At 40.2% G+C, this 18,575-nt stretch overlaps 1 protein-coding gene and 1 pseudogene across 10 annotated transcripts in view; both read right to left on the minus strand.

Annotated features, from left to right (window-relative positions):
- LOC125463260 (voltage-dependent calcium channel subunit alpha-2/delta-1) overlaps window positions 1-18,575 on the minus strand; it is a 617,517-nt gene that overhangs the window by 37,742 nt on the left and 561,200 nt on the right. For all 10 annotated transcript variants that reach the window (XM_059654605.1, XM_059654607.1, XM_048554305.2 and 7 more), the window contains 6 exons: window positions 13,637-13,699; window positions 11,896-11,999; window positions 7,223-7,318; window positions 4,645-4,712; window positions 3,457-3,495; window positions 1,322-1,393 (listed from right to left, as the gene is read on the minus strand). In XM_059654605.1, coding sequence (XP_059510588.1) covers window positions 1,322-1,393; window positions 3,457-3,495; window positions 4,645-4,712; window positions 7,223-7,318; window positions 11,896-11,999; window positions 13,637-13,699 — 442 coding nt within the window. The remainder of the gene's footprint in view (window positions 1-1,321; window positions 1,394-3,456; window positions 3,496-4,644; window positions 4,713-7,222; window positions 7,319-11,895; window positions 12,000-13,636; window positions 13,700-18,575) is intronic.
- LOC125463386 (small ribosomal subunit protein eS27-like) lies at window positions 17,660-17,990 on the minus strand (annotated as a pseudogene).

Here is an 18,575-nt window from a genome sequence, read left to right on the forward strand (position 1 = left end):
GGCAGGATCAAGTTCTCAAGTTACATTAACAATTCACTCACTCAGTTTCAACTATGCAGCTAGTGCCAAAATCCTACCATAAATTTACAACCTCAATTAAATTTTGAGCTACGACAATGGAGTTGCATGTAGAATGGTCAAAGCTGAAGTCTTTTGAAGAAGTGAAGTAGGCTAATCAGAAAATGCGTGAGCCAGTTCCCTTTCTGCAGCAAGAGTATGAATATTGTTCACGAACTGCCAAAAAAAACCTGACCTTCAGCTGTGGTGCCTTCTGGGGACTACAACCATACTCCCTTTCCGCTCCAAACTGTTCCTCAGGCGCTGGCTGCAGCATTTTCCCATAGCAGCTGCCTGAGGGTCCAACAAGTTGTTCAAATTTGACCCCAAGTTGAACTTCTGACACATATCCTTGCTTCCACCAAGACTTCCTATTTCCTCCTCCATAACATCACCCAACTCTAACCCTGCCTCAGCTGATCCACTACTAAAACCATCAACCATCCCGTGGTTACCTCAAGACTGCTCTACTGTAATGTATTCCCGACAGACTACCTGCCAACTTGCTCCATAATATTGAAGTCATCTAAATTTTGCTTTTGCAATTAGCCCTATGTTCTCCGATCACCACAGCACTTTCTGATGTACATTGGCAGCAGTCAACCAATCCACTGTTTACATTTTCATTCTGATTTTCAAATCACTCCATGATCTGGACCCTCCTGAACTCCTCCAGTCCAACAACATTCTGAACTATCTGAACCCATCTAACAGTGGTCTCTTGGCATCCCTGCTTTAATTGCTGTGTCTATTATGGGCCTGCCTGCAGTTTCCAAGATATTCACAAATTCACAACTTCGAATTTCTACCCTGAACTGATTGATCTTGGTTTCTTCCTTTAAGACTTCTTAAAAAATTATTTTTATGACCAATCTTGTAGCCACCTACTCTGAAATTTCAGTGGCTACCTATTAATCATTCATGCTATAACATTTCTTTTGGAGTAGCCTGGGTCTGTGTTAAAAGTGCAATATGAATAGACATTGTTGTCACTAACGGTGTCCATCACTATTTTGTCAACTATTCCATTTGATTGATGCAATGATTCACACTTATCCAATGAGTCTCAGAAAATATCCTTACTATAGCTAGAGAGATATATTCATTTCCCACACAAATCATGCTTGTTGCATCCTATAGGATTGTTGTTATAAAGAAGTGTTAATTGGTGTTGAATGAAGAGCAGTTTTATGCTGTGGTCAATGATTTGTCTTAATTCGAAGTATTAAAATTATTCAAGGCTTAAGTGCTTAATAATATTTACCTTTCCAATATATTCATCCTGGTTTGACATAAGCAGGAACCCACCGTCATCCAATATAACACAGTCAAAATGCTGCAGAGAAAACACCAGCAAAAATGGTTGATCTTAACTGTACAAATATACAACTATCTAGTTCAGGTACACTTTTTAAAGGCCACTTTTCATTCTTCAGGTACAGTTCTCTCGTTAACTGTACAACAGTTTTAGTCAATAGTTTACATGAAATTTGTGCTGTGGACTTTCATTCAGTAAATTGAGATTGTCCAAAGAATTTCATTCGGCATTACTCTAAAGTGAATATTTTATATATTATCTAACTTGAATAGAAATTTAAATTCAAATGAGATTTTTTTTTTCCATTTTATCAATCTAATTAGTTGAGAAATTCTACCACAACATTATGCTTAACAAACTTAATGTGTTGAAATATAGAACAACTGAATTTAAAAAAATCAAATAATGCTTGAAGTTGTGATTGCACATTCAAAATGCTCATGCCTAAATGTATTCTGATACTAATATTCTGACAGGAATATTAATAAACACTGCTGTGTTTAATCTAAGAGGATCATGCATGAGGCTCAGTACATTCAATTTGCACTAGCTGATTTTTGAATCAGGCCAGATTGGCTTCAGGATTAACTCGAAACTGCCTTTTGCACAACTCACATTTAGATCAGTGATAATGGGAACTGCAGATGCTGGAGAATCCAAGATAATGAAATGTGAGGCTGGATGAATACAGCAGGCCCAGCAGCATCTCAGGAGCACAAAAGCTGACGTTTCGAGCCTAGACCCTTCATCAGAGAGAGGGATGGGGAGAGGGAACTGGAATAAATAGGGAGGGGGAGGCGGACCGAAGATGGAGAGAAAAGAAGATAGGTAGAGAGGAGAGTACAGGTGAGGAGGTAGGGAGAGGATAGGTCAGTCCAGGGAAGATGGACAGGTCAAGGAGGTGGGATGAGGTTAGGGATGGGTGAGAGGAAGAACAGGTTAGGGAGGCAGAGACAGGTTGGACTGGTTTTGGGATGCAGTGGGTGGAGGGGAAGAGCTGGGCTGGTTGTGTGGTGCAGTGGGGGTAGGGGACGAACTGGGCTGGTTTTGGGATGCGGTGGGGGAAGGGGAGATTTTGAAGCTGGTGAAGTCCACATTGATACCATTGGGCTGCAAGGTTCCCAAGCGGAATATGAGTTGCTGTTCCTGCAACCTTCGGGTGGCATCATTGTGGCACTGCAGGAGGCCCATGATGGACATGTCATCTAAAGAATGGGACGGGGAGTGGAAATGGTTTGCGACTGGGAGGTGCAGTCGTTTATTGCGAACCGAGCGGAGGTGTTCTGCAAAGCGGTCCCCAAGCCTCCGGAGGCTTGGGGACCGCTTTGCAGAACACCTCCGCTCGGTTCGCAATAAACGACTGCACCTCCCAGTCGCAAACCATTTCCACTCCCCGTCCCATTCTTTAGATGACATGTCCATCATGGGCCTCCTGCAGTGCCACAATGATGCCACCCGAAGGTTGCAGGAACAGCAACTCATATTCCGCTTGGGAACCCTGCAGCCTAATGGTATCAATGTGGACTTCACCAGCTTCAAAATCTCCCCTTCCCCCACCGCATCCCAAAACCAGCCCAGTTCATCCCCTACCCCCACTGCACCACACAACCAGCCCAGCTCTTCCCCTCCACCCACTGCATCCCAAAACCAGTCCAACCTGTCTCTGCCTCCCTAACCTGTTCTTCCTCTCACCCATCCCTTCCTCCCACCCCAAGCCGCACCTCCATCTCCTACCTACCAACCTCATCCCACCTCCTTGACCTGTCCGTCTTCCCTGGACTGACCAATCCCCTCCCTACCTCCTCACCTGTACTCTCCTCTCTACCTATCTTCTTTTCTCTCCATCTTCGGTCCGCCTTCCCCTCCCTATTTATTCCAGTTCCCTCTCCCCATCCCCCTCTCTGATGAAGGGTCTAGGCCCGAAACGTCAGCTTTTGTGCTCCTGAGATGCTGCTGGGCCTGCTGTGTTCATCCAGCCTCACATTTCATTATCTCACATTTAGATCCTCCACTTTTATATAAAGAAAGCTGAAATATATGTGGCTTCTCAGATCTAACATACAGATGTGCTGAAGTCTTACCTTGCTATTCTTTGTGCAGTCACAGATTTCACCATAACACTACAATAAAAGCACATGATTAATACATGCAAAGAATCTTTGCAATTTATATTTAAGACACATAAAACATATTTTCTAACTTTAATCTGCATTTGGGCTTTAGGGAGAAGGATTTAAGGAGGATTGAACAGTACACCTGTCAATGATTGGGATGAAGGTTGGAGAGTGGGTGGGTAAAGGCCAGAGTGGAGAGGGAGGGAGAAATAGTGTTTAGTTTTGGCAGGAAGGGAGAAAGGCAAAAAGACTGAGCCGCATATTAGATAAAGGGGAAGTAAATGAACAGGTATTTTGGTGAAACATGGAAGCGGGACGAATTAAGTGTTGCAATTTGAGCGAGTAAGAGAAGTTTTATCTTAATTACAAGATCACAGAAAATGTTAGACCCTGAAATTACTAGATGTTCATCCAATCAGTGTATATGGAATAGAATAAGTTCCCTTCTCATCCCAATCCTAAAACAGAGATTCTGCTGCAGTTATTAAAGCAAGGGTGATCCACCTTATTCTGGAGAAACTTTCAGGCTTTCAAAAGAAAAAAATACAGTGATTGACTGATCTAAGTTCTGACAAAGCATTTGAAATAATGTCAAGGGAGATTTCTCAAGCATCCCTTAGCAGGCAGAATATCCCTCCTGCTCGAAATTAAATGTCGAGTTACAACTATATGAAATCTCAGTGTAGCCCCATATTCCACCTTCACTGAGTGGAAATAGATCATACAACCCTGTCCAGGCACAGTTTAAAAATATGACTTGGGTAATGGCAAGATGATATCGCAACTGAAGACAAGAAATATGATAATCAACAAAACAAGATGTAGAGCTGGATGAACACAGCAGGTCAAGCATCAGAGGAGCAGGAAAGTTAGACTCTTCTTCAGACCTGAAATGTCAGCTTTCCTGCTCCTCTGATGCTGCCTGGCCTGTAGTGTTCATCCAGCTCGACACCTTGTTATCGCAGATTCTCCAAAATTGGCAGTTCCTACTGTCTCTCACCATTGACAAGTATGGTGTGACAATAAATTGTACAATTATGCACAATTTCAGTAATATGTTTTTTCCAAAGGACTTCAAAATTAAGACAGCAATCTGCACCATCTGCAGCTCAACCTCTGTGCTAACTCTAGGATTTGATACTTTAATTTTCTTACCTTACTCTTACTTGCTACTTTGGTGAAGTTCTCCATCCAGGCAGTTACATCAAGCTTTACTCCAACAACTGCAATCCAATCAGAAATATATCGATCAGTGACAGCAAAGGGGAGCCAGTTGCAATTGTTACTTTTTTCTTCTCTTTCTACTTGGTTTATTTTCCTGCATGCTCTATTATGTCAAGAACAATGTATAACTTTAGTCTGGAATTTTATCCTTTGGTGTGTTAAGAAGGGGAAGCTATGGTTAGCTATTTTTAGCACTTCATTTGTGAGCTTGAAGCGTTCCAGTTTATAAAAAGTGATGTTTGGAAATTAAGATACTGGAGCTCTATTTTGAAGTTTTGCTGGTTTTCCTTTTGGCTGCAGGGAAATCTGGAGATTATTTACATTTGCATGCATTTCTGACCTTTACACAGTGTGGACGCAGACCATTTGTCCTAATGAGTCCACACTAACCCTTTGAACAGTATTTCACCCAGACTCAACCTCTCCGCAGTCCCTGTAACACTGCATTCTCCGTGGATAATCCATTTCACCTGCACTTCCCCATGGCCAATCCACCTAACTTGCCCATCATTCCAACTACGGGAGGAAATTGGAGCACTTGGAGGAAACCCACACAGACACAGGGAGAATGTGCAAACTCCACACAGTCAGTTATTCAAAGCTGGAATTGAACCTGAGTCCCTGGCACCGTATCGCTTGTTAGGAAAAGAAATTGAAGGTTATTGGGATTAGATAGGAATGTGGAATTCAAGATACAAATAGAGCAGCCAAGCCATGATCACATTGAATGAAGGAGCAGTCTTGGCATGCCGAATGGTCTACCATTGCTGCTACTTGACATGCCCATATACAAACTATTTCTCTTGGAGCTGTTGTAGTGGAGTGGTAGTGTTCATAACTCTGGATCTGAAGATCTGGGTTCAAATCCCAGCTTCCTCTAGGTGTGTCATAACGTATCCAAACAGGTATTTTAATTGTTTTAATATAAAGGAGCTGTTCTGGTGTAGTAGTAATATCCCTCTCTTTCAAACAGTATGTCAATGTTCAAGTCCCATCAACTGCATTGGCACATCATAACGTCTGATGAAAAAGAAATGCAGTCTATTTCTTACAGTTAGGAGACCACACAAAACCTTCTGTTATCCATTTGTGCATATCTGCAGGCTGCAAAGAGTCCTTCTACTGGGCTGACACAGGGTACAAATGCAAACATCTTTCCTATGTATGTTTCTTGCAGTAAACATTTACAAATTCCAGTATGGGCTGTACTGTGCAGTAACCCTCTTGACACTGTAGGATTGAATTCTATTACAATAATTTTGATTTAATTAAGCAAGTGAGGGAGTGACTATATTTGACTATGGTCAGTTGTAAACTTCTGTAGGGACAAAAGCCCTATATGCAGGCCTGAAGTAAGGTTTGTGGTTGATGTTGTATGGCTCAGGCAAATGTAAACATAGGCTAACACAAGTGAGAATGCTTAGGGGTTAAAAATGCTTTTACAGAATGACACGGCTGTATTTCAAATTTGCTATTTAAAGTATGTGACTGCCTTGCTGTATAAATTTGTACAGTTATTTTCAACTGTAATTTGTCTCAGGGATGAATACCAATTGTATAGCCACACAGTTCTTATATTAAAAAAAATAGGATTTGGAGAGCATTCAGATATATCAAGTTGGACATTTGGGGTGATGGTTAATCATTAGATTGTGACATTATGTTCTCTAGGTGGACGTACAATGTGCTTATTTCTACCACCTTATCTTGGTAAAGGTGCATGGAATTGCCAAGCTAGGCTAAGGTGGCTAAGTTATTAGAAAAGGGATGATCTTATAAAATAACTGGCATATCAAAGAATGAATAAGGACACAGTCTGAAGTGATGTCACTAAAATGAGCATTGCTTTTAAAGAAACCAGTCAGGAATTAACATAGACTATCAAGAAATCCAAGATTAACCATGAACTAATTATGCGGTAGTAAGCATTTAGAGTTAAATATGCCTTTGCACAAGTGATAGGCTTTGATTTGAGAGGTTCAATACACAAGAAGTAAGACTGAAGAACAAGAAGATGCAATTGGCTGAAGAGTCCTTTTCTGTGCTATAGCTCTCTAAGACTTTATAACTCTAGCCAAGGGAATAAAACAGGAGACCAGTGCCCAATCAACCAAGATCTTCAATGTCATCTGAAAGTTGATGGTCTGCAAATCATCTGTCTGTTTATGTTACTGTGAACTTAATAAATTCTATAAAACTTGTGAAAACATATCTAAACCTGGAATCAGTATTGAATTATCAGAACTAATAAACTTTTAGATTGGCTCTCAAAATCATTCTACGATTGTAATTAATTTAGGTCTGACAATTAAAGTTGAAGCTCACTTCAAAATCTTATAACAAACCTATTGTTCCAGACAATATTAACAGAAAAGAAGAACACAATTAAGCAATTGTGCAATTAAGCAATTCCAAAACCGGGTACTATACTATTCCTCCGTGCCCTTGTGAAGGCCTCAGATGTTACATAAACAATGTGTTCATGAGCAGTGAGAAATCATCAACCTACCTGCAGGTTTCAAAAGTTTGCCATCAATTTTAATTTCGACAGCTTTGCTCACCATAATGCCAGACTCTGCACTGCTCTGTATTCCATCCCAAGTTTCTGAAACAAGAATAAAAGAACGTATAACCATAATAATGACCAACAGCCGTGTGGTGATACTGTGGGATTTTACCCTTCGGGCACTGTGTTTCATCAAGTGCAAAATAATATTTTAGTGCCCAGATGCTAACTGAACAATAAAATGTTAAGAGTGGCCAATATTACAGAACAGGCTAAAATATTTTTGCGAAGCTGTAAAAAGCTTTGGGGAAATACCACAACTACAGAAAATTATTGACAGGCTGAAAATTAACATGTAAACCCATGTTGGAATTATATTTTGAACTGCTCACTTTCTATGTTTGTTTGGTGGAGAACAGAAAAAACAACACCAGTCCTTCCTTAGTCTGAAATACTTACTGCTGTTGCTTAAAAGCACCCTGGCCAGCAAATGGTCAGCAATTTTGTTCACCAGCTACTGACAACAATTAGCTCATGACCAAAATCAACACGGGACAACATTCTAAACCTGATCTATTCAGGCTTTATTGGGATGCATAGTCTTCTTTGTCCAAACTCAGGAAGGTTTAATTTCCAGGAGAACAAAAGGCAATCATCTATCATACCAAGTTTCTTACCTTATTACATTGCTGGGTTTCAAAGGGCTCTCCATGATAAATGGTTTCTGGTTATAGTAAACGCAGATCCTGTGTTGCCCGTTCGATGAGACAGTAGGGAGAACGCTCAGCTTTGCATTTTGTTCGGTCACTCGATATACAGAGAGAAGGCTTTGTGAAGACACACCAGGGATGGTAGCATTGTGGAATTTTATTGGGCTACTAATCCAGAGGCCTGAACTAATTATCCAGAGACTTGAATTAAAAAATTTCATTACAGTGGTTGGGGAATTCAAAACCCAGATTAAAATGCTCATATCAGTGATCATGATTATAAAAATCAAGCTTCATTTAGGGAAGGTATCCTGTCACCCTTACTGGGTCTGGTTTCCACAGTGACGTGGCTAACTACTCTCCTGGATACCTGAACAAGCCACTCAGCTATGGAATGGGGACTAAATAATTACCAGTGACAACCCCATCCTCAAACAGTTAAAAGAATCAACAATTCCTTGCAGCCTGTATCTTTACACTAACTGAGGATTCTGAAGTCCACTCAAGCTGCTATTAGCCTGCTGTGTCAGGACAGGAATGTGCCAAATTAAGCCTCATTGCTGTAATGCACCTAAGTTGGTGACCTTGAAGAGTACTGAATCCTTATCATGTCCCCAAACTCAGTCTCTTCCTTCACATGCTAGTGCTACCTTTTGTTGGTGAATATGACAGGTGCCAGGAGCTTTCAGTGCTAATGCCAAGCAGTCATTTTACAAATGTGAACTGGGCAATTTCCTGGGTGACATGTCCATCCTGGGCCTCCTCCAGTGTCACAATAACGCCACCCAGAGACTGGAGGAGCAGACCCCATATTCTGCCTCGGGAGCCTACAGCCCAATAGCCCCTAAACATGGAAGTCACCAATTTTAAACTTTTCCCACCCACAGCCTCATCCCATGTCCAACCCTCCCTGTCATCCCCGCCTCCTTGACCTGACACAATTTGTCTATCTTCTCTCCCACCTATCCAGTCCTCCCACCTCACTGGCCAATCCCCACCACTCCCTAGCTGCACTCTCCATCACCATCCCACCTACGTTTCCCAGCCCCACCCCTCCTCTCTATTTATTTCGCAGCTCCCTTTCCACCCACCCGGACCCACAATTTCTGAAGAAGTATCCTGACCTGAAATGTCAACTTTCCTGCTGCTCTGATGCTGCCTGGCCTGCTGCGTTATCTCTGACACCAGCATCTGCAGTTCTTGCTATCTCTGAATGAACATCACTCAAAAAATGAACTATGAAGTGCATTTGAACTGAGCTTCATGTCCATGTACAGTTTATCCAGGGTCAATGAATAGTAATTAAGGAATATCATCATCTATTTTATTCATTCTAAAAATATGGGCATCTCCAGAAAGGCCTGCATCTAATGGATAGGAAGTCAAAATGCTCTGCATTTAGGTTTCTACTCCATCAAAGAGCTAAATTAAATGAAGGCATCTCAATCGTCTCACTGGCGGTCATTTGTTAACACTTGTTCTAAAAAATAGTTTGATTTGGCTTCAGTATATATGACTGAGTTGTAGTGTAGAATGGCAGAGCAAGAAGCTTAATTATCAGAGATATGGGTCCATTCAAAAAGGAGGCTCAGACCAGAAATGCAAGCAGGTGAAAGATTTGAAATGATCAATGGCTTATCTGTAGGAGTTTTGATTAGAGTTTATCTAAGTAGATTGCAGATTACGAAGGCTGTGGATTTGAATGACAGTGCATGCCTTGAACACATAATATAAACTGATACTTTACTATATTACTTGTAGGTTTAGTTATTGTTGTGGATTTTGCCTTCTGGCTTGAGGTCCTTCTTGAGTGTCAGGTGGATACAAAAACTTTCAATAGCAATATAAGGTCATAGAACCACACAGCCAACATCAACCTTCAATCTATGCCTCTAAAGCTGATTAGGTGATTGCTAATCTCATTCCTTCTTTTCAGAAGTGTATGCAAATTGGCTGGTGCATTTTCATACAGAACAAGTGACAGTTTCACATGTTAGTGTTTGTTGCTGCTACACTTCAGGATGGCTTAGAAATGTTCAAACACAAGTCTACTGTTTTTCAGGAACACCATTATGCCTTATGCAAACAAATGAATTATTGGACTGCTTTGAAATTAAAACAGGAAAACATTCCTTTTCATTTAACAAATCCTTGTTAGCACTAATCCACCATAAGAACATTGCTCTTGATCCCATGAGTTTGCTCTGTCCCCATATCCATTTACCTCTAGCCTAAGGGCTCGGTTTTAACTCTACGTAAATTAATGAGATTTGCGTGCATTAAAATCTTGCTCTGGTCTCAATCACTAGTGTTTACTGTGCATTCTGTAGTTTTACAACCAATCTGATTTATTACTATGAGAATCAGATTGAGTAGACTAAATGTGTGCTGCATGTTTTTGGAGTCTTTAGCCATTTAAGAAATAGTCTGTCTTTTGATTCTTCCTTCCAAACAGCATGACCTGACATTTTCCTCCATTAAAATCCAACTGTCGGGGTTCTGCCCACTGGCTCAACTAATCTTTATTCCCTTGTAGATTATTTATGTCCTCATCATAACATGCTCTCTTTGTTTCTGGATCACTAGCAAATATGGATAAATTATACTCTGCCCACTGCTTCAAGGCATTAGTATAGATCATAAATAATTAAGATTCTATTGACTCTTGTGGCACTCCACTAGTTACATCTTTCCAACCTGAAAACAATTCATTAATCTTAACTCTTGATCTTCTGTGTGTCAATCAACCCTCAATCCATGCTATTACCCACAATATGGTGAGATCCTACCTTGTGCGATAATCTTTTCTGTGGCAGCTTGTTGAATGCCTTATGGAAATCCATGTATACTACATCTATCAGTTCCCCTTTATCAATTCTGCATGTTATCTCCTTAAATAACTCGTTAATTTGTAACATGTGATTTTGTTTACATGAAACCATGTTGACTCTGCTTGATTGCTTTCAGCTTTTCTCAATGTCCTGCTATTTCTTCCATAATAATTGTCTGTAGCATTTACCCAATAACTGATTTTAAGCAACTGGCCCATAGTTTACTGTTTTCTGTCTCCCTTCATTCTTAAACAAGAGGGTGTCATGTCAGCATTTTTCAAATCTGTTGGAACCCTCCCAGAATCCAATGATTCTGGAATATTTCAAACAGTGTCTCCATTATCTCTCTAGGCAATTCCTTTAAAACCCTTGAATGCAGTCCATCTGGTCCTGGCAACATATCTGCCTTCAGATCCATTAGTTTATCACATACTTTGTCCTTCATGATCGGGACTTTCCTCCCACTAGCCATACTTCTCTGTTATCTGAGGGGCATTTACAATGTTTTCCTCTGTAAAGACCAACATAAATTATTAATTTAAATTGTCTACCATATCCCTTTTCCCTGTTACTAATTCCCCTGTTGCATCGTTTATAGGTTCCACTTTTTGGGAGGCCTGCTTAGTCAACTACGAGTACTGTTGTGGGAAGTCTGACAGGGTCAATGTAAGGCAAGAAATATTCCTGGAATATGGAACTGCCGCGGTCAAGAGGAATGTTCCCCAACATTTCCTCTCAGGTGCATGACGTTACAACAACTCAAAAGTCCCCACACAAGCCAACCACAATTGGTCCCTTTAAATCACCACGAGTAGCTGCGCAGGCAAAATTAGAAGGGACCAGACTTAAGGAAATTCCCTTTGTACATGAAACAGAAATGTTGGAACTCAGCTTGCAACCATCTATAGGCCCCAGTGAACAGTCAGTGTGCCACAAAACCCTCTGAGCCATATGTTGGGGTGTGTTCCCTTTGGCCCCTGGCTCCCACACCAATTTCCACTCCTACTCACAACCCGAACAGCATTTCCAGCAGCTTCGAACAGGGGGCAGGCTTGGAAAATGTAAGACCCGGTTGTTAAAATCAATTTCGGTCACTGGTATAGATTCCCTTTTGAATAAAGCACTCTGAACATACTGTTGATATAAGGTGCGGTGAAGATGTACAGATTATTGTTTAGGCTCCTTTTGTAGTAACTTGCTTCATATGTCTCTGGGTTTTCTGTCCATTCTTCCGCGGCACTAAAAAACAAATAATATTTCAGAAATGTGGAATCTGCTTTTTAAATTTAAATCCACCTGTGAGCAACATAATGAAACTGTTCTACAGAAGTTATGAAAGGCAAATAGAATATTGCAAGTAAAATACAGTTCTCAATTAAACTGCAGGTCAAATGCACTGAAATTCTCATCACTGGGTTAAATCATTTTCTTTCTTTATTTGTTCTTGGAATATGGGTTTTGCTGGTTGGGCCAGTATTTGTTGCCATCTCTGATTACTCAAGAAGGTGGTGATGAAACACTTTCTCAAACAAGTCATCTCTCTGGTGTAGATGTACCCACAGTGCAGGAGGTGGAGGGAGGGGTGGGGGAGTTCCAGGATTTTGACTCAGTTTAAACACTACAATTAAACACTAACCCCCATAAAAGTTAAAAGGATTAATGTGTTTGTTTTTAGTTTTGCACAGTGCAATGTCAACCTTCAGTAGGTTCCTGAATGCCAGACATTATTGAGTCTGCAATGCTGGGAAATCCAAAAATGAGAATAATAGGATGCAATTTAAACAATACACATAATGCAATGATATTTTGCAAGATGATTTCTTCAGTTCTTAGCTTCTTCACTTCATATTCATGATTAACTAAGTGGCTAAGTACACTCCCTCCAGAAACAGCTGACTATGTAGCAAACCTATTTGTATATATCGCTAAATCCAATTGGTTAGTGTATTTTTTAAATCAGATTCATTCGTAAATATAATGTGAGGTATGTTGGTTCAAGTGCCCAAATCATCACTTATTTTATAACTTATTTATGGTATTGATTAGCAATCACTATTCATAAGTTATCCAGTGAGTTTATAATGGATGTTATGCTAGTGGCGAGGATTTGTTATTTATCAATAGATTTTTTTAAGGAGAGAAGGCAAGTTAATGTTGGGTAGCTTAAAATCTTAAGGATCAGCCTTCTGACCCAAATTCAACCTCAAGCTGCTTTGAATTTGATAAGAGTGCAGGTGATCAGCCTGCACCGAGGAGTGGGCTGGTAAATTAGAAAATAATTTGCAACACTTGATGTTATTTCAATTATCAAATTTAATTGTGGTCACCCAGGGTTTTCTGAACCTCAGGATTGACAAAGTGATCTAGGTAGGTAGTTCCAGGCTGCAATGTCAGAGTCACAAGGTGAGGTATGTACCGAGAGGAGATCATTGATCCAAGGCACAAGGGTGGATCGTACAAGTGAGTACAGAAGTGAGGAGGGAAAGATAGATCAACATGGTGAGGATACATCCATGAGGGGAGAGTAAATTCAAGTGGCATGGATGGATCTAGGAAATTAGGGAAATTTACACCATCCTTCTGGATCCAGCCATCTATCAGAATAACCCACATGGGTGCACAGCACCCCCATTCCCCACATTTTTCAAAAGCATAGCCAAAGCTTCTCATTTTCCTTCCTTTCTTGTAGACCTCCCCACCCACCCTCCATGCACTGGACTCACCTCATCCTCACCGCCGGTGCGTTGAACCCACTTTTCCACAGCTCCCCCACCCTCACCACAGAATCAGTCTCAAATTCTCAACTGACTTGTAATTAGCTGCAATGAATGAACAACAGATCCAAGGACATGCCTCCTTCAGTGCAAAGGTCCTACCTTTTGGGGTAAATCCTTGTAATTCCTCCATCAGTTGCAACAAATCTTGCAAGAACTCCAGCCCTATTTTACAAAGAAAAGTTACTTGACTCGAGTAGAAGCACAGAATTCTCTCACATGCACTGTCAGTCTAATTTTTGCCACTGTGTGGAAACTCATTTTCCTTTTTAAATGGAGGGCCAGACTTCACGAACGTTGATATGGTGTCATATTATTGTTCAAGGGGACCCACACAGACCCCTAATCCTTGGCCACATCTTGCATTGAAATCCAACAAAATATCATCTAGGTACTAAGGCCTGTCATGGTGCCAGGAGTGCACGCCTTGTGTTGAGGATGAGGCCGGGGTGGAGGACAAGCAAATCACTAGATCACATTTCAGTGTGGGCCTGGCAAAAACTTCAGACAAATTACAAAAGCTGACTGGTAAATTATAGCAGCAGTTTCCCTGAATCAGTCTACCTCGTCAAGATGGGCTACTCTGAAGAAATCAGTCTTCTAAAAGCTAACTGTTTAAAAAAAACAGTTACCAAGGTAAAACAGGTGTCCACTGCATCCAGTGTTACTGAGGTATAAACGATGGGAGATGTGTTAAATTTCAATCCATTCACTCATATTTGGCTGGCCGGATTCCAAACCTTTGACTGGATTTGATTTATTACTGTCACATGTACCGAGTTACAGTGAAAAATATTGCTTTGCACATTAAGCAGACAAATCAGACCTAACATAAATACATCAGGGTAATAGAACAGAATGTAGAATATAGTGTTACAGCTACAGAGAAGGTGCACAGAAAAATCAACTCTAATATATGAGAGGTCCGTTCTTAAGACTGATAACTGTGGGGAGGAAGCTGTTCTTCAATTTGTTGGTCCATGCTTTCAAACGTCTGTATTTTCTATCTGATCGAAGGAAGTGAAAGAGAGTATAACCAAGGTGGGAGGGATCTTTGATTTTGTTGGCTGCTTTCCCAAGGTAGCAGGAACTTTAAATGGTATCAATGGAAGGAAGGTTGGTTTCTATGATGGATTGGGCTGCGCTTACATCGCTATGTAATTTCTTCCTGACACCATGATGAAAAATACTAAACTGTGGGGTTTCATGAGAGTTACAATGGCTTGCTTTTGAAATTTGGTATCAGAGATTTTGTATAAGTAGTCTGTTACTCGGTAAGCACAAAGTAAATCTAAATATTCATGTGGTAACTGGTGCTTCTAAGATTTCTTCAATCAAACATTTTTCAACGGCGAAAATTCTACTAAAAAGGCATAATGTTAGTTACGACTCTTCAAGGAAAATAGCAGCAGATCTATGTTAGAATTGATCTGTTTTGATATTGTATTATGACATTATAGGAAAGACATAGCTCAGCTAACAAGCATCCTGAAGAGAACATGTACAATAATAGCTAGACTGAATACTTTGCTCAGTATTTAATAAAAATAATATGTCAAAGCACATTGTTTGTCATTATTTTCCATTTTAAATTCTTATATTACATTTATAACAGAACCATCTCGTCACACAGTGAATATACAGTCCCTCCCCATTGGATGTGGTTACAACTAGGAAAGTTGAGATGGGCAGTTTTTGTAATCGACAGCGATGTTTGAACTCACAGTGGAAATGTAAAGGTAAAGACAGAATCTTTGAATTATAAAACTGAGCGCCTTGTTCCAATCTTGGTTGTTCCTCTCCCTTTTATTTGTCTGCTACATTTTGTTCCTCTTTAAGCGTCCTACATATTCTCTGTCACTCTTTTCCCCTTTACCTCACGTCTGTAGCCTTCTTTATGTAGGTTGTTATGTGTCTTTCCGACACAAGATTTCTTCACTCATTTACTCAATTTGCAACTTATACCTTTGATAAGGGGCAAGTTGTACAAGAAAAACAGACGGCAACACAGAGGTCGGAATGGAGAAACACAGCAACATTACTGCACACAACAACTTTGGACCCTTCTACTTGCAAAAAGTACTATTGAGCCTAATCCCAGTTGCCAGCTTTCTCTGGAGATTAAGCTAGGAGATAACAAGGGCTGTAACAGGAAGAAAGAAAGGCACCTTTCAGATCATCCTAGATTGAGGTTGAAGGTGTGATCTGAGATGGAGAAAAGTGGAGGAGGAGGATTATCTGGAAGGAACAGAGCTGAAAGGAACAATAGGGCAGGCTGCCACAATGTGACCACATGTCAAGGCTTGAAAATTCAGTGAGAAGGGTAACAGCAGGATAGGGCAACCATGATGGCAGGGGCCTGTTAGAGCAAGAGATCAGCTGGTATAGTTCAGACAGAACTCCTGGCAGCCACTGTTACCTCAGAACTCAGGAGCCCACTTGGGGGTCCCAATTCCCACTTTGGAATGCATTGGAACAGGTATTCACCCAGTTGGATGATAAAGGATAGACAAAGTGGGTAAAATGTCAGTGTTTCAGGTTTAATTGAGCAGGGGTTGAACTATCATGGCAGTTAGCTTGAGATGTTAAATGTTAAACATGAATCAATATAAGAATTGAATATATGTTGTGTGTTTTATGCAGACAAGTCAGGACTCTTTAAACGGATCCATTCTATCCACAGTGTCACAGGATGATTGACTGCACATGCTTTGGTACCATCAAACCAATCATTGACTCCCAGGCATAATTGTCACTCATGGGCAATGACAAGAGAGCTGGTCTAAAACATACACATTATCCTTAGCTAAGGAAAATCACCTAAGACCAGCAGCAGAATTCCTGTCTACTGAAAATACAAGTAAAGTTTCAGTTAATTAAATGTCCAATCTACAGTTTTGCAAACATCAATTTAATAATGTTGAATACACTTATTCCCACTTTGTTGACAACAGGTTTTATAAAGCTCAGCAAACACATTTCTTCACTTTTCACTTTTAAAAAGAAATCGCAGCAGAAGTTATTTACAGTTCATAACAGTAAATGAAAAGACCCAAGGTTGATTGGAAGAAATGTCCAAACCAAAAATGTAACATTTAATTAGATTTTGACCTGGATATATATTCATTATCTCTCTGTTTTACATGTGTTTCTATTTACATTTGTTTCTGAATTATAAGGAAATAATGTCAGCATGACATGGTGAAAGAAAACAATAACTACTGTGTAAATAGTTTGGTTTCCTGAAATTGATCTGAAGTTGGCACCAGTAAAAATAAATGCGCAACTATTGACTAAACAGATGTACAAAATTAGTGGAACTGAAATTCAGTAAATCTAATAGAAATTGACTTCATTTGTCCTGTTTCAATATAGTTTTGAAAGGAATCAAAAGTACAATCATACCAAAACAATATCTTTAATGTGAATGTCATCCTTCATAAGTCTGTTTGCCCAAAAGAAGTCAAAGAACATTTAAATATTCTTCATTTAATGGAACTTGCTGCCAGCTGTACGGATTTCAAAATGTAATGATGGTTCTCGATAATACCAATTTATGTGAATCAACGGAAGTTAATTTAAAACAATATAAAGTACAAAGCAGTATTGCACTGCATTCTGGTGCCAATGTATTCCTGTAAGAAATTTATGATCATTTTGTAGCAGCTTGATGACTTGATGCCAATGCATACTCTGATTGGGCTGGGAGTTAAATATATAGATCACCCTCACTTTCGTAAACTACAAAATGATAGGTGTGTCACATAATAGGTTCTGAGAGGATTAATACTAAGGAGTACATTAAGCTCCAACCAGTATAATGATTTCAAAAAGGTATTTAGTGGGAGAACACATCTAGATCTCAAAGGAGATCCTCATACCCTTAGTGACAACGTTTATCACAAAGAAGTAACTCATACCCGATTGCTATCATGGAATAAACTACATGTTTTTTTTATGTTACAACATGTTATTTGATAATTCTAACAAATAACTTGAAACTAGCAGGATGTCTAAACAAGTTTCTATAAACTCAATAGCTAAGGCTGTGGGGCAGTGATAAGTTCACAGACTCACCCCAGCTACACAGCCTTCCTTCTGCCAACCAAATCTCACAGAAGCGAATCAGTATTCCTCAACTAGTTCACTGATGCCCAGCAGTGCAGGTAGTCTCACCCATCCTGAGATGCCAGCTTTCATTTTAGGCTGTTTTCTTCTGAAGGAACATCTGTCTGTTAGCCTAGCCTTTCCACTGGTGGCAAAGTACAATGGAGCACCTGACACACAACACAGCAGGCTGTATGAGCCTGAACACTGTTGCAATTTTGCAGCAACTAGGACATTTGACATCCATGAAGTAGGAGTTGGAGCTCTGCATCAAACATTTCTTCTTGTGTTTCTTCTTTTCCTCCTTGGAAGATAGATGTATCAGGTCTTTTGACAGAGGCATCTTGAGCATGGAAGCACCAGTGGGGAAAAGAAAAAGCGTTGAACAGCTCATGGCATCCCCGTAAGTCTCAATCGCACAGAGATGGGGAAGGAAAGAGATGCCACAGCCTCAAAACCTCATCGAAATATGAAAATACAAAGCTAGCAGTATTGGGATTGAATGCACAATTACAGCATTCTTCGCATGACTTGCTAAACATCTGAGAAAACCTCTAACCACACAAACTGAATGCACCTGGTATTCCCAGGCAGTCTCCCATCCAAGTACTAACCAGGCCTGAGTTTGCTTAAGCATCTATGATCAGAGAAGATCAGGCATTTGCCATAAACCACATCTTGTCTAAACAGGGCCCGGAGAGCCCAACCTAAAAGGGGATGTGGAACAAATCCATCTTAGGGCAACAGAGTCCAGCTAGCTGATACAACATAATACCAGCAGGCAGCTGTCTGAAAGTTTAAGTTAGCTGCAACATTACAACAAAAGCAAATCTTTTTTTAAAAAATTGTAGTGTATAATTTTCTAAGTATCTAACATGCATTTAATAATTATTCCTCACAAGGTAACGTATCAAACTGCTTAAATTAACAAGCC

This window comes from Stegostoma tigrinum, chromosome 25, assembly GCF_030684315.1.
Source record: "Stegostoma tigrinum isolate sSteTig4 chromosome 25, sSteTig4.hap1, whole genome shotgun sequence".
Lineage (NCBI taxonomy): Eukaryota > Metazoa > Chordata > Chondrichthyes > Orectolobiformes > Stegostomatidae > Stegostoma > Stegostoma tigrinum.